A 15,206-nucleotide genomic window follows, 5' to 3' on the forward strand; every position below is an offset into this window, starting at 1 on the left:
ACAAAGTAGTTTCGCTTTCACAACGAAACACACAGCGTCTTCATGACATGGCGGCGGCAGCAACAATACTACAGCAAAAATAAGTTACGCCTTCTTTCTTGCGTGAACATTTGGGCAGTGTTAATGCAAATCTTCCCACATCATGACGTAGACATGTCGGGGCGGGTTTAAACGAGGCGTTTTAGGAGGGCATGGACGAGTCTTTAACTTTTAAATAGAATATCTCTTTGGGTTTGAGACTTTAGTCTTTGCAACTTTAGGGATCTTATCTATTCACGAACAGCTTGTAACACTCCAAAGAGAAAGGAAAACTTGAAATCGCAGCATATGACCCCTTTAAAATTTAAATTTGGCCATATAACATTGATCGTAGATTTTCTTTTGGTTTCTTATGATGTATGCTTGGATGAGGCTCAGATGTGAGGAAATAGGTCATAGTTTACAAAAAAGGGTAATCTGTCTTACCCGCTTTGGATTGTTCTGGCACAACTGACAAGCTTTCAGCATGCCCCAGGCTCCCTCAGAGAGCACAGACGAAACCTTCTTATCAACCAGCAACCTAAAATTCCAGCTCAATTGTGCTGGCAGAAGTCATCGGAGCAGAATGTCTCTAAAATGACAAATTCTGTAAAATAAAGTTCGAGAAACAGCATGACACTGGCTTTTAGAGTTAGTTTGTCTATTAAGAAAAGCTGTTTGAAAAGCAATTATAGCTATCGTTTCAAGAACAAACTAACAGATGCATCAAGGTCCTGTCCTTTGTTTAGAAGAAGACTGTAAGGAAATATTTTTTGCTTTGTTTGCAATCTAAACCACCTCAGTCCTCTGCTGTCCAAACTAAAAGCTCACCGTTCTCTCATAGAGGACACACATGAACCAACGCCTGAGGTGACCACCCAAAAGCCTGTTTTAGAAGACTCCGAACCCAAGCCCTCCTTTGATAAAGATGTGCCATTCGGTATGACCCTCCATGTTAAGCTACAGTTGTGCCGCTCTACTTTGCTGTACTGTCCTGCCTGTTGCTCAGCTTCATAGGGCCAGTTCCCTTGATCCCATTACTCCTTATTACGCTAATGATTTGACTTTCAATTTGGTCACAGCTTTGATTCATTTCCCACGGATGCAATACAGCTACACTGTATGAATCAAATTCAGTTTTCTGCATAATTATCAGTGAAATTATTAAATAAATAACTGGCACTTAAATGTTTTTTGTGATGAACGCCAGCCTCTCATATTTTTCATGGACAAATGAGAGTGCTAAATACAAATGTAGTCATTTATCATCCACACCTGCTGCTTTTCTCCCGATACTATGCTTTGATTTCCAACGAGGGCCCTTTCAGGCAGGTTATGTAGTTTTAATTTTCATGCCTATTAACAAAAGCTTTTTTTCTCTTATAATTTTCTTAAGTCCAGGCTGTAGGGTTCCCACGGTCATGGAAAACCTGGAAAAATCTGAGAATTTGAAAGTGGCTTGGAAAAGTAATACAACTTTAAATGTGATAAAAATTATATGACAAATTTATAGTGACAATAAATTTCCCTGATTATGCTATGTATGGAGAAAGCCAAATCCTCCATTGAGCCACGTTCAAACCTTTTGTCTTTTTAGAAACTGATAATGAACAACAGGAAAAGTCACGCTATAAACAGTGGGAACCTTAACACTAACATAAAAATTTTTGCCTTGATTTTGCTTATAACAAGTTTCCAAAAAGAAATGCTTATTACATTATCAACAGTGAAAATTACATTGACTTTTTTGGACCAGCAACAAGCCTGGAACCTCTCAGGAGTGACCTTGCCATGTTCTTAGAAGCTTTTTGGAAACTTAGTTGAGTTGTTTTTCGCTGATGTTGTGATATGCTGATGTAAAGCAGCACTGAAAAAAATCACTGAAAGCTAATTGCATGCCTTCAAGGTTGTAAAATGCCGTTGCAAAAGGAAGTAGTGTTCCCGAGCAACATAACTAGCTCTTTAAAGGATTCAAGGCCAGTAAAAGCCCAGAATATTTGTCATAGAGCAATTAGGCAGATCTACTCTACCCTTCCTTTTGCATAAGAGAATAATGTAAGTTCTGGGCAGGGAGACTACTAGACTAAATAGTGGTGCCCAGAACATCCATTTGGTATTTTACATGGTCAATCAGTAAGTGAGTAAATGACATGAGCACTAGAGTTGCTAATGGCTTAGATGGATGTACCTGTCTGGTGCCGTGACCCGGACATACAGGCTGTAATAATAAGAATAATCATAATTATTGTTGTTATTAAAACAAAAGATTTAATAACAGCTCTAGTTATTACTATTATAGAATATTGAAGTGATAATATATATATTTTTTCAAAACGCTTTATTGCCAAATTCCAAAACTTATAACAGCCAAAAATATTTACACTTGTGTGAATATAAAAAATTGTTGTTTAATAACAGCTCTAGTTATTACTATTATAGAATATTGAAGTGATAATATATATATTTTTTCAAAACGCTTTATTGCCAAATTCCAAAACTTATAACAGCCAAAAATATTTACACTTGTGTGAATATAAAAAAGTGAAATCAGAGCGCTGTACTTCACACTACAGAAGCATTCACATGTTCTTCACACATCTGAGTTTATTTGGAGCACTCACATAACATTTCTCACAAAAGAGAGATAAAAATGCATATTTCATGGAATTCTATAGACGCTTATTTTATTTTAATTGTACTATTTGACTTTAAATTAGATTTTACAATGTACAGTACAGTTATTTCACAAATAAATAAATTTGCACAAAATATAACAATAAATAATCACACATGCACACACACACAAACAATAAGGCTACCTTCTGCCATTACATAGGACATATAATTACCTCACAAAAGTTCAAGGTCTAAGTGAATGGACTTAAAGACAAGCTTCATTTATCATTTATCTCCCAGAACCACAAACTCATTGATCTTGTCAGAGAATTAGCAGTCTAGTTGAGACAAAGGCATTAAGATGGCGTTACGTATGTTGTATGCTGTGGTTCTATGAAGTTGGGAGTGATGTAAATGTATTAGACTACCATTAGCCATCAGCTGAATATTTCATGTTAGAGAACATGTTGCTGATGTTTGCAGTACAGCTGAAATGGGTCTGCAACTTTAATGGCTACTAAGTCCACTTTACATTCGAGCTCTTCACTTGTTATGAACTGCCGGAGAGATCAAATGTCTATAAAGTCATTCATAATGTAGACTTTCTCCATTCATTTCATATGATAAACCCATTTTACTTTAAAGCTATAGAGGAAGGGTTAACTTAATAAAAAACATTTTGCTTTGTTTCCTGTGATTTATAGGTTGATAAGCAGTGTGCTTTTCTGACACCCATCGAGGACATAAATTAAGCAAATTTACAAGACAATTTATTAGCAAAATTACTTAAAATAAATTCACCTACCGAACTGGGCAAAATAATCCCAAAGCTGCTGTTAATGTTCTCTGTATCTCATCTGCTCTTTTAACTTGCTTCCATGTGATCACACAACTTTGACCGGTCTGGACCGACAGCAGGAGCTGGAGAAGGTATGGTGGGCTCACCACCCCCTTATCCCCCTGCAATGTAAAAGTTCAGAGGATTTAAATCTAAACAAACATACATTGGGCTCATATATCACCACAACTTCATTATTTCATTGCTTGTGCATACATGCAGAAATCAAATAAGAGATCTCAATGGGAACCATAATCTTCCTAATTAAGTCTCTTTATATTGACTCTATCTCGCATCACTGTATCTTAAGAAATTAAAATTCTGAGAATAACGAGGCGTTTATTTAAATCTATCATTGAATGCATTAAAAATGTTTCAAATGCATTCAAAGCACAATGCAAAACATACTCTTTACTGCTCAGATCAGATCCAGAATGTACTATCTGTGCATTAAATTATACTTGCTAATGGACAATGCACCAATTCATTGCTTCACTGGTCATTTTGCTACCAGTCGTCTATGCTTTACACACTGAAGCTCACAGAGATGTTGTGGGTCATTGTAGATATTGTGGTTTGATTGGCCAGTTCATATTGTTATTAATGGTTTTGATTGTTTTTGTTGTGATTGAATGAGTGAAGAGACACTTTTATAAGCACTGATCCCATAACCCCTTGACCCTACTGTACTGACCACCTCATTTGCTACTGCAGTTACCAGTTTTTAAAAGTACAATCCATGTTGTAGTCTCCTGCTTGCTAATTTAGATGACCAAGCATCAATTATTGTAAAAGTGCCTTTAACTAGTATACTGTGTAAAAACAGATTTTTGGACTGTTTAACTTGACATGAAAACAGAAACTTGCGTTTTGTGTTGTGTTTGGGCCCCTTACGTGGTTCTGTGCATTTAGTTCCTTTCAGTTCCTTAATTCCTTTTCTTTCTCTGCTTCTATTGTTGACTGTGGAGAGAGCGTGGTTAAGTGTTGCTAATTCTACAGTGTTGTCTGTGGCTGTTCCTATCATTCTGCCTTCCACGTCATCAGAAGATTTAACACCCAGAAGTCTGCCCGAGAGTGGCCGGAGCAGTGCGGCATCAGTGGATGGGGAGGGAGAGCGAGAGAATGGGGAAAAGGAGAGCTCTGTCAGCCCAAGAGAGTCTCCAATGTCTCCACATCCACTACCAACAACTCTAGCTGATGATTTGGGTTCAGGGATCACGGGCTTTGACAGCCAGGTGAAGAGGAGTCCCTCAGAAAAGATGACTGACCATCATAGTGCCAGTGGATCTGAGGAGGAGGAGAAAGTAGAAAATGAGACGGAGAAATCTGAGAGAAGATCTGGTATTCCCAGTGTGGAAGAAGCTCCCAGAAGTGCTATCAACATAAAAGAGGATAAAGAAGAGGACAAAGAAGCAGTTAGTGATGAAGAAGAGGAAGAAACTGGAATTTCCTTGGTGCCCAGTTCTGTCACCCCAGACTTGACAATCCAGAAAGATGATAGCATTGTTGATGAACAAGAAACCCCTTCTCATCTTCCCATGACTCCAGAGGAAGCTAAAAAACGTGGCCTATCGTTTGACTACACAGAACCTCAGGATCCCAGTCGTCAAGGTGGTCCTGTGGGTTGGGAATGCAGCTCTGACAAAACACCACCAGAAAGCAAGAGCCCCGACTCGTGCAGGGCTGATCCGGGATCGCCTCTTTCTCCCAGTGCTGCTGCTGAACCTACCCAAGAGGAATCATCTCTAACAAACTTACAAACGGATGCTCGGGAGGAAGAAGAGGAAGTAGAGGTACCAGAACCTGAACAAGTAGAGGAGGCAACCACCGTTCCTCCATCCTTCCAAGAAGTTGCTGCACCCAAGATACAGCCTAAGGCAGAGGAACGTAGAGAACCTGAAGAAGAAAAAGAGATCAAGCAGGAGAAATATTTGGAGACGAGCGATGATGATCAAATTGATACGGAGAAGGTCCAGCCTGTTGCCACACCTGAGCCTGTTGCCAAAACTGAACCTGAAGCTAAGGATGCCGTTAAGCCCAGTGCCCAAGTAATGCCCACAAAAGCACCAAGCAAAGCATCTCCTATCAAAGAATCTCCTGCCAAAAAAACAAAGAAACCCGTCGCTACAGTTGATGCCACTCCTTCCCCTAAATCTGTTCCTAAACTTCAGAAAACTCCCTCTAAAGATGCTGCTCCGGCCAGAAAAGCAAGTGTCCCATCCAAAGGTCTGTTTTTCCGTTCTGTTCCTCCAAACCCCTCACAGATCTTCTTTATTTCACCTTCCCTTTTCTTCTTTTTAAAGTAGATCAGTAGAACTACGCAGTACCCTTTCTGAAAAGCGCACACTGCGATAAGAGTGTGTTCGGTTGAAGAAACGGGCTGCTTGTAGCCACAAAATCTCTCTCTCTCTCTCTTGATCCTTTGTGCCCTGTGTATCTTTCTCTTCTCCTTCCCTCTCTGTGTGTGGTCAGTGTTATTTCGCTTGTGTCTGTGACTAACTCTGTGCATTGATTGACCGTTACTGCTGGCACAGTTTTCACCTGCCCCTCTCTATTGCATGTCACCTGTGCATGTATGTTGAATGTATCACTCACAGAACTGTGCTTTACCTTTATGGGTCCACCCCTTTCCCAGATGTCTGTGTTATTAAACACAACCAAGTGGACCCAAAGGCCCATGCTGATGGGGGTGACTATAACACACACTGAAAGGAGAAGGTCAGCAATTGCTGCTGGGTTCAAGACAAAATCCCCTAAATGTCTCCCACAGCTGTGCAGACATCTTCTACAAAAAGATCAGACAAGCTCACTCAATAATGTGAAACATTCAATTTTGCGAACAATCTCAAGGCAATCTTTTGGTGCTCAGCAATCTAGCAAGCAAAGTTTGGTGCTTGCAAGGCAAGGCAAATTCCTGAATCATTCTGCTCGTCTTTCTTCTCCACAATTTCTTTTTTTTGTTTTTTTTAAATATAAGAAATGAATAAACAAATTAAAGAAGAAATTTTAATTTACCAATTTGCCATTGGTTTTATCTGCCACTGAATTATCCATTCAAAACTGTGACTGTGATGATGTCATTGTAATATTTGTACTCTGAATTGCAGTAGGTCTTTTGTTTTGCATAAATTAGCATACTTGATTGCAACTGGTCTTCAGTCTTGTGTAAATTTGCATTCTGAACTGCAATTGGTTTTCTCTTACCTATATCTATTTAATAATCTAGAGCAACTTTGAAGGTGTCAAGTTATGTGTTGATTCTTTTTGTGCAAAGCCAAAATAAAAAAAGATGCATCTTTAGTGCCATGACAGCAGCAATGACAACTCTGATGGTGCATTTTATTTACACAGATCCAAAGCTTAAAACCCAAGCTTGCTGAAACTTTTAACAAATTATTTTTTTGCCTTGCAAGCACTGCTATTTACTAAAGGATTTTTTTTTCCTGTACAAGGTTAAAACATTCGTAATTATTTGCATTTTATAATAATGAAACAAGGTCCTGCACAAATCGAATGATGCCAAAAAGGTCCTTGTAAAAGAATAGTTTGCTCAAAATTTACATTTTGTCATCATTTACTAACCCTCTTGTCACACTAAACCCAAATGACGGTGTTCAAGGAATATCCTGACATCTCCATTGGACTGTTTTCATGGCAACCGGACCATTATGTTAGCTGAAATTGAGAACCAGACCAGTTCATTTATGAATCATTCAAATGTGTTGTGTGAACTGGATTCATCAGTTAATTTAAAATGAATCAGTGATTACTCCTAAGATAATTCCTTCATGAACTCTCATAATGAATCCACCCAGAAGAGCTAGGACAGTTTTTCAGTGATTTTGGTCTGTTTTTCATATAAAGCTAAAGAATGGCTTCAGAAGATTTAGAATAAACTTCCCTGTTTCATGGAAGAAAACAAAACGCATACAGGTTTGGAAGAAAGAAACTAAAACAACATGAGGAGGGTGAGTAAATGGTGACAGAATTTTCATTTTGCAATAAGTTTGTTTCTGAATGTCTATCATAAACAAACATACCAAAATGAAAGGCTGGAATCGCTGCTTCAGGAAACAGGACTTTCAACATCACAGCTGAAAAATCACATTGAGCACTGATGTAAAAACAGATCAACATGAACTTTTCTTCGAATCAAGTAGATTGACATCTTGATCAGTCTTAAGTCTTGATTCAGGCCACTAAAATGTCAATATGTGAGCTTGCACTTACTATTCCTTCCTTTCTTACAGCCAAGGCTGGAGCAGGGGCAACTCCTGAAAAAAAGGTACAGTCGTTATCATGGGTGATATTATGGTTTGTGGGAAAAGCAGCTATAAGTCCGTAGCCAGATGAGCTAAAATACGCAACAACTGAGAGGAGTCATTGATTTGTTTTACACTTAATTTAAATCATCTTCAAGTTTAGTCTGAAATTTTATTTGGAATTTTTGTTTCATTTTTTATTGCATTTTAGCATCTCTTTAATTTTTCAGTTAATTTACTGATTGCTTCTTGCTATTGTTTTACATTTTTGTCTTTATCACCTTCTCAAACACATAAGATACCCATCACAACCCCGCATGCAAAATCTAGACCCACTTCTGCCCCCCAAAGAGGGTCTTCAGTCTCAGGCATCCCCAGCAAAAAGCCCTCAGTCTCTTCCTCAACTCCACCATGTCGCTTTAGCAGTCCAGGCTCTGCAAACTCTGTAAAAAGGCCCAACAGTGCAGGAGCAAGAGAGTCCTGGGCCACGGTGAGTACTGCCACCCATCCCTAACCATTGGCCAAGAGAATTTGTTGTGAACATTTTACAACAAATTCCCCCCAAAATGCAAACCCTACGAGGAGATTGAATTTACAGCACCTGAGACTTCACAACATCAACATCCTTATTACCAGAGCAGAAAGAGAAGCTAATGAATGGATTTCTGTCATGTTTTGCGTGTATTGTTGCATTGAAATGGTTATAAAAACTCCCTGAAAAAAGCTGAAAATTTACTATTAGCTGATTTTTGATTTTATTGTTCATATTTAGGCTGGAGATGCCAAGACAAAGACAGCGGGTGCCAAACCCCAAGGAGTTGGCACCAGAATGCCTGGTATGTGATTTTCAGATGCATCTTTTCAAGGGTCCACATTAATCTTTGTTTAGTACCATGAAAAGGAAGGATACTTGGTGATTCAACCTTTCATTTCCCTTACTGACAGTTTGAAAAGGAAATTGAATGTTATTATGTGAACTAAGCACTTTCAGGCAATGGAGTCCTCACTATTTACAACAAATTTCCCTTTTTAATGCATTCTCCCATGGCATTCAGTGTGACATGACAAATGAAAGTGCACTGATCACAAATTCATAAGCAAGTAAAATCTGGAAGTATTGTGTGGTTCAGTGTATTCACTGCATGGCAAACTGCAAAAGTGAGCACACCTTCCCATCATTTTACTGTGCACCATTTAACTAGTCTTTAGGAAGTACATAATATCTGCCTACTTGAAATGGGTTATGAAACCCCAAGGGAATGATTCTCTATTTATAGAGAATTTACATGACTGATTTGTACCACTTTGATTTGTGAAATACAGCTGCTTCACGGATGGAGCAGCGAAAGGCAGGACCAGGGTCCATTGAAAGAGGTAAAAAAAAAAAAGCCTCTTTTGTGTGGTAGCCAGTTGAATGCTTGCAATCGAAAAATCTGCACTGCTGAAATAATTTAAAAAAGTGCACAAAACTCCATGAAAGCTCCTATATATTCTACAAAATTTCAAAGAAAGGCTGGAAGGCGATAGTTAACTAAAGAGTAAAAAAATCAGAAGAGCAAAAAAGGATGAAAATATTTTGGTCTTCTGTTGTTTTTCATCGTCAGCTGACTCACCTAAAACCCCAGACCGTAGTGGTTGCAGCAGCCCAGCCAGTCGGTCCTCCACCCCTGGACAACAGGTGAAGAAAGTAGCGGTGGTGCGCACCCCTCCCAAATCACCTGGTTCATTGAGATCTCGCGCCCCGATCGCTCCTGTTGCACCCTTGCCTGACCTGAAGAACATCAAGTCCAAGATCGGCTCCACTGAGAACATCAAACACCAACCTGGAGGCGGGAAGGTAATTCGGTCATGCATGATTTTGAACTGGTAAAATCAAATGTCTGAAAACAAAACCAGCTGGTTTGGATGCATTTATTGTGAAGTTGAAAGATTCGCATACAGTAAAGCTCTAGGGGACAACTTTGACCCCATCTGATGGAAGTAGGCCAATCATGTTTGAGTGGAGATTTGGATTATTTCTATCTGAACTCCATTCTTTAGGTTCAGATATTTGACAGAAAAGCCTATAATTAAGTTCACTCATGTTGGGGACAGGTAGTTAACCATTGTCAGACTAAATTGGAAGTACGTCAAGACTGAAAAGCAATTTTATGTCTTTAACAATTGAAGTAACCTCTTTGCAGAGCCTGGGATCTTCAGCTCAACTCAAAGCATCAGGTTAACGCTCTTGACTCTTCTTGTCCTGTTCCAGGTGGCTATTGTTCATAAGAAGATCGACTTTTCTAATGTTCAGTCTAGATGTGGATCCAAAGACAATATCAAGCATGTTCCTGGAGGTGATAATGCGAGTAACCGATAGGGTTAGAACTCCTCGCTCTGAAAAATAGTGTAGTTAGAAGCAGTTAAAGGGGTCATATGATGCTGCTAAAAAGAACATTATTTGGTGTATTTGGTGTTAGGCCGGGACAGAGTGAGCTCAGGCCGGGATAGAGTGAGCTGAGGCGGCGGGGTCGAGAACGGCGCGCCCGGCGGATGCGACGAATGAGCGGCAACCACATGTGACGACCCCGGGCTGGACTCCGCTTCGTCCACGGTGAAAGTTGATGTATTCCCTCAGCGACCAGCACAGATCAGCTCTAGGCATGACAAAGCGGATATCGTCCTCTTTTGGAAGACCAAACAAAGTAGTTTCGCTTTCACAACGAAGCACACAGCGTCTTCACGACATGGCTGCAGCGTCAACAATACTACAGTGAGAATAAAAGTTACGCCTTCTTTCTTTGCGTGAACATTTGGGCGGCGTTATGCAAATCTTCCCACATAGTGAGGTAGATATGTGGGGGCGTGTTAGAACGAGCCGTTTTAGGTAGGTGTGGCTGACTCTGAACTTTTATAAAGAATATCTCTTTGGATTTGAGACTTTAGTCTTTGCAACTTTACAGATCTTCTTTATGCACCAAGAGCTTGAAACACTCCAAAGAGAAAGGAAAAATTGAAATCGCATCATATGACCCCTTTAACATTAGATACAGCTGTAAAATAGTACAGGAAAAAGAAGAGAAGAACAACCAAACATACTATTATATTTCAGCTGTGTTTTTGATTGAAAATAGGACCCAACACAGACATAATGTATATGAAATATCCTGTAAAAGGATTTGTGAATCAGAGCAGTTTCTTCAGGATATTACCCCACTTATGTCTAAGTCTAATATTCTACTTGATATGTTTTGAAATGGTCAAAAATGATTGACTTAAACACCTCAAGCTTTGACTATGACTGTTGCACATTTCCAACAGACAGTTTCAAGTATGTAAAGCTTTCAAAGACAGTTCTGCACACTCAGTGTGAATAGTTACCTTTTGTAACTAATGAAACCCTGACACACATACCCACAGTCAAAGCTTTTAAGTAGCTCTCCATCAACAAGTCAAGTATTATCTACCAAACACCCACACAGCCAAAAGTAGTTTTTAAACTGTTAGATTAAATTAGATTAAAATGTATTCACCTGTTTTAACTTACTACTGAGCTTGAACATCCAAGACTTTTAAAAAATTGCTGTAATTTGAGAGCTGTTTATTATTTTATTTCCTTAAAGTGACAAAAAATGTTAACATTTGTTACTTAAAGTAAACACATTGTTTTTAATTAACATTACATGTAAATAGAATTTACACAGTATAGTCTTGCATCTTAGCATATTAACAGTTCTGTTCTACATGTACATATTATGTACTTACTATAGTGATTACAATAATTAGGTAATAACCCTGAACCTACCCCTAAACCCCTAAGGTAACCCATTATATTTTCTTAGGTAAGTACATTGCAAGTATACACAAGTCACTTTAAAAAAAAAGTGCAACCAACTTTATTAATATCTTTTAAGCTCTTGTTGATCTTGCAAGAGATGAAACAAAACAGTTCAAATGTGAACTGACTAGTGGCTTTAGCTATGAGATGTGTTAAAAAATGCCAGTTTTGTGAAGGTTTGGCTAGTCCAGGGACTGCAGCATGCCTGCACTGGCAATGCATTTGGGCAAGACATCCATCTAGATGCCTTTGCACAAACTAGGTTCAATTGATTTTTGCCTGAATCCCCAGTGTTGGTATCTCCTCTTACCTAGCGTTCCTCCTGAATCGCTGACTGGTTGTTGCAGATGTGCTGTGTAGATTGCATGCATGTACAATAAATTCCTCTGCAGGTGAAGATTGTGAAGGGGTCTCAGGCAGTCAGATATGCAGAAAAATTAGAGAGAAAAAAAACTCCCAGGGATATGGATCTTCACTTGAGAGCTTGAAACTGAGCATTTGCATTACAGTGCTTGCAAGGTGAATTCAAATCCAGTAATCTGCAATACTTAATTTTTCTTCCTCGTGCTTTTTTTTTTGCAATTTTTTTCACCTTGAACTGCTTAATGTCTCAATTCAGACATTGCTTTGTAGATCATTTCATCCTTTGGTGTGCTACTTGTTTCTGTTCTAATCTGGATCACTTTGCCAAAGAAGTTGTTTTGTTGCCTTACAAGCAATGTATTGCCTTCAGATGTAAATGTAGTTATATCTGAGTTTCGCCTGAAACAGTAAATCAGATATAACATGCATTTTTGCATTACAATCTCTTCCATCTATAAGCCCATGGGTCCTTTTGACTAAAACATTGAGTGATGCATAAATTGAGTGAATCTCTTTTCTGACTCAGTATTTGGGACAGAGATGAAAATTTCCATGTCTAGAATCTTTTTTGAAAGGGTATTTATTTACACATTTTTACATGAGATGTATTCAGACAGATAGTAACCAGTCAATCATATATCTGATGTCAACCTAGTCTATGTACATATATTTTACTCCAAAATTGAAATACGTCACTCCATTAAAATCGCATGAAGCGTGAGCATATAAATTGGATTTAGATCTACTTTGTGGTGGCCTATCAGTGGAAGCAAGTTACTTCTCTGTCCCATGAACCCTGTTGTTGGGAATAATGGTCATTTTCCTACTCCAGATCATCAGCTCCTCAGGTGCCTGAGCATGCAGTTCATTTCCTTCCAAATTGCTCTGTTTGATAACTGACTCTATTTGTTCCTCATGCTTCAGGTTCAGATAGTGCACAAAAAGATCGACCTAAGCAACGTCCAATCAAAGTGTGGCTCCAAGGTCAACATTCATCACAAACCGGGTGAGATTTCAGTCAGAAACATTGTATAAAAATGCCATTAGGCATGACCGATATTGCTTATTCAAGACATAAAATGTTTCTGCAAGTTTCATATTGTACAATTTTTTACATCTTATTTACCTTAATAGATTAGAAGTGCCATCCCTACCTTTACCTTCACCTTCAGTACACTGAAAACAATTGGGAAAGGTTTGATTTAAACAGAAGTTGTCCACATTCGTCTGTATTTTAGGAGGTGGAAATGTGGAGATCAAATCTGAGAAGTTGGATTTCAAAGGCCAGTCAAAGGTTGGATCTCTGGAGAACATTGGACATGTTCCTAGGGGCGGACAGAGGAAGGTATGTTCTTGACTTCATTAAACACAACGAGTCTCTAATGAGTCACAAATGTGCAATACTGTGTTGAATTATTTGTCATTTGGATGAAGCTAATTCACAACAACAATAATACAAATGCATAAGACAACTACTCTTACAGGTGCATCTCAATAAATTAGAATGTCGTGGAAAAGTTCATTTATTTCAGTAATTCAACTCAAATTGTGAAACTCGTGTATTAAATAAATTCAATGCACACAGACTGAAGTAGTTTAAGTCTTTGGTTCTTTTGACATTCTAATTTATTGAGATGCACCTGTATCTGCAATACTGACTTGAAAGTTTCCTTCATGTTAGATCTTGCTATGGTCAGCATGCTTCCTCCTGCTTGGCAGACTTCAGTGTACTTTTTTTGCACATATTTTTGACGACTTTTTTGAGTTGCCTTTAAGATCTACTGTTCTGCTCCTAATCTAGAGCAAATGTTATTATCCTGTGGCCCATTAACTATTTATTTAAATGTTTATTTCATCCAAAATCTTAAACTTGCTCAGAATTTACTCACATCATGTTGTTCCAAACCTGCATGACTTTATGTCTTCCATGGAACACAAAAGAAGACGTTTAGCAGAATGTTTTGACTCCTCTTCTCATTTAATGAAAGTGAATGGGGGCTGGGTATTACATTTATTCCTATAGGTTCTAATGAATTACATATAATTATATATTAAATGAATGAATTAGGATGATTTTATATATGTAATAAATGAAATCAACGTACAGCACAGGATTTACTGGATGATAGAAGCTGGGTGTCTTGCTCTCCTTCATCTCCTCTCTCTACTGAGCACATTTTTAAGATCACTGCATTTTCTGGTGCTCCCTTGCTTAGTGCTAACTATTCTTCCATTCAGCGATCTTCTGCTCCTGTGTCCCTTTTTTATCACACATGACCAAAAAACTGCTGACTGAGTGCTGCTTTCATGCGTTCACATTCAGAAACATTCAGGAATCGAGTAGGAGTGCTGATCTGAGAACCATATCTTGAGCACATGAAAGATAATAAACTTATGTAAAATCATGGAACTGAATCTCAGATGAACGTTTTTAATAAATCAGTAAAACTCTCACAGAATTCATTCATTTTAATTTGGTTCAGTTGTGAGGTTGAATCAACTTGATTGTTGGGAATGATTGTTTGGGAATAATGTTTTATGGTGGATGCCATTTAAATTTATATAATTTTTAGTCTAGCACTAGATACATGATAATTTTGGATTCAGAACACATAAATAAATGAACTTCTGATCAAACAGTTTTTGCTCTTAACTTATTGATGGGCATTATTATTTGATCCAAAGCAAGATGATGATGGAGTAGATCAGCACTCTTACTTGGAAATATTTCTTAAGTATTGAAACAGCTTCACCCCTTCTCCCAGCATTCCCTCTAGTTTGAGTGTTTTTTTTATCCCTTCATAACCTCATTTCATAATTTGCATCCCAACCCATTTTGTTTTGTTTACCCATAACCATGTGAACTCTGTGGCGTCCACACTGTAGAGGGAGAAGGGGAAGGAAGCAGAGCCGCAGGCCGCAAATGCTTCCTCTAATGGGGACGCTGTTCACTCTAATGATGTGGACGTGACCTTTGACCTTCCCTCCTCTGAAGGGAACAGGCTGGTTAAGTCAGAGGGCCTCAGTAAGTATATCACTGGAATTATCAAGTGTCAATTTAACTGACTTGTCATCATTACATGGTTTTTATGTCCTTCTGTGCTAGGAATAATTTTGTCAGCACTGTGATAAGTCTTATTTCAATTCAATAGTGCATTATCTTTATAAGAAATATTTTTGTACATTTCTGATCCCACTTATGTGAGCAAATATAACTATTCTTATTAAAATTAATGGGATGGATGCAAAAGGTATAAGCAAGAAGACTAGTACTGAAGGTTTATTATATATA

At 38.3% G+C, this 15,206-nt stretch overlaps 1 protein-coding gene across 10 annotated transcripts in view; it reads left to right on the forward strand.

Moving 5' to 3' along the window:
- The window catches only part of LOC107740646 (microtubule-associated protein tau-like), a 37,190-nt gene that overhangs the window by 19,953 nt on the left and 2,031 nt on the right, over window positions 1-15,206 (forward strand). For 5 of the 10 annotated variants that reach the window (XM_016553138.1, XM_016553140.1, XM_016553143.1 and 2 more), the window contains 10 exons: window positions 863-958; window positions 3,550-3,564; window positions 4,517-5,698; window positions 7,723-7,757; window positions 8,033-8,224; window positions 8,507-8,570; window positions 9,058-9,108; window positions 9,339-9,571; window positions 12,839-12,920; window positions 13,153-13,259. In XM_016553138.1, coding sequence (XP_016408624.1) covers window positions 863-958; window positions 3,550-3,564; window positions 4,517-5,698; window positions 7,723-7,757; window positions 8,033-8,224; window positions 8,507-8,570; window positions 9,058-9,108; window positions 9,339-9,571; window positions 12,839-12,920; window positions 13,153-13,259 — 2,057 coding nt within the window. Of the gene's footprint in view, window positions 1-862; window positions 959-3,549; window positions 3,565-4,516; window positions 5,699-7,722; window positions 7,758-8,032; window positions 8,225-8,506; window positions 8,571-9,057; window positions 9,109-9,338; window positions 9,572-12,838; window positions 12,921-13,152; window positions 13,260-14,800; window positions 14,940-15,206 lie in introns of all 10 variants that reach the window. The other 5 variants (XM_016553144.1, XM_016553148.1, XM_016553145.1 and 2 more) reach the window with 5 other exon arrangements.

Source organism: Sinocyclocheilus rhinocerous, unplaced genomic scaffold, assembly GCF_001515625.1.
Source record: "Sinocyclocheilus rhinocerous isolate Xijiao unplaced genomic scaffold, SAMN03320098_v1.1 scaffold705, whole genome shotgun sequence".
NCBI classification, from domain to species: Eukaryota; Metazoa; Chordata; class Actinopteri; order Cypriniformes; family Cyprinidae; genus Sinocyclocheilus; species Sinocyclocheilus rhinocerous.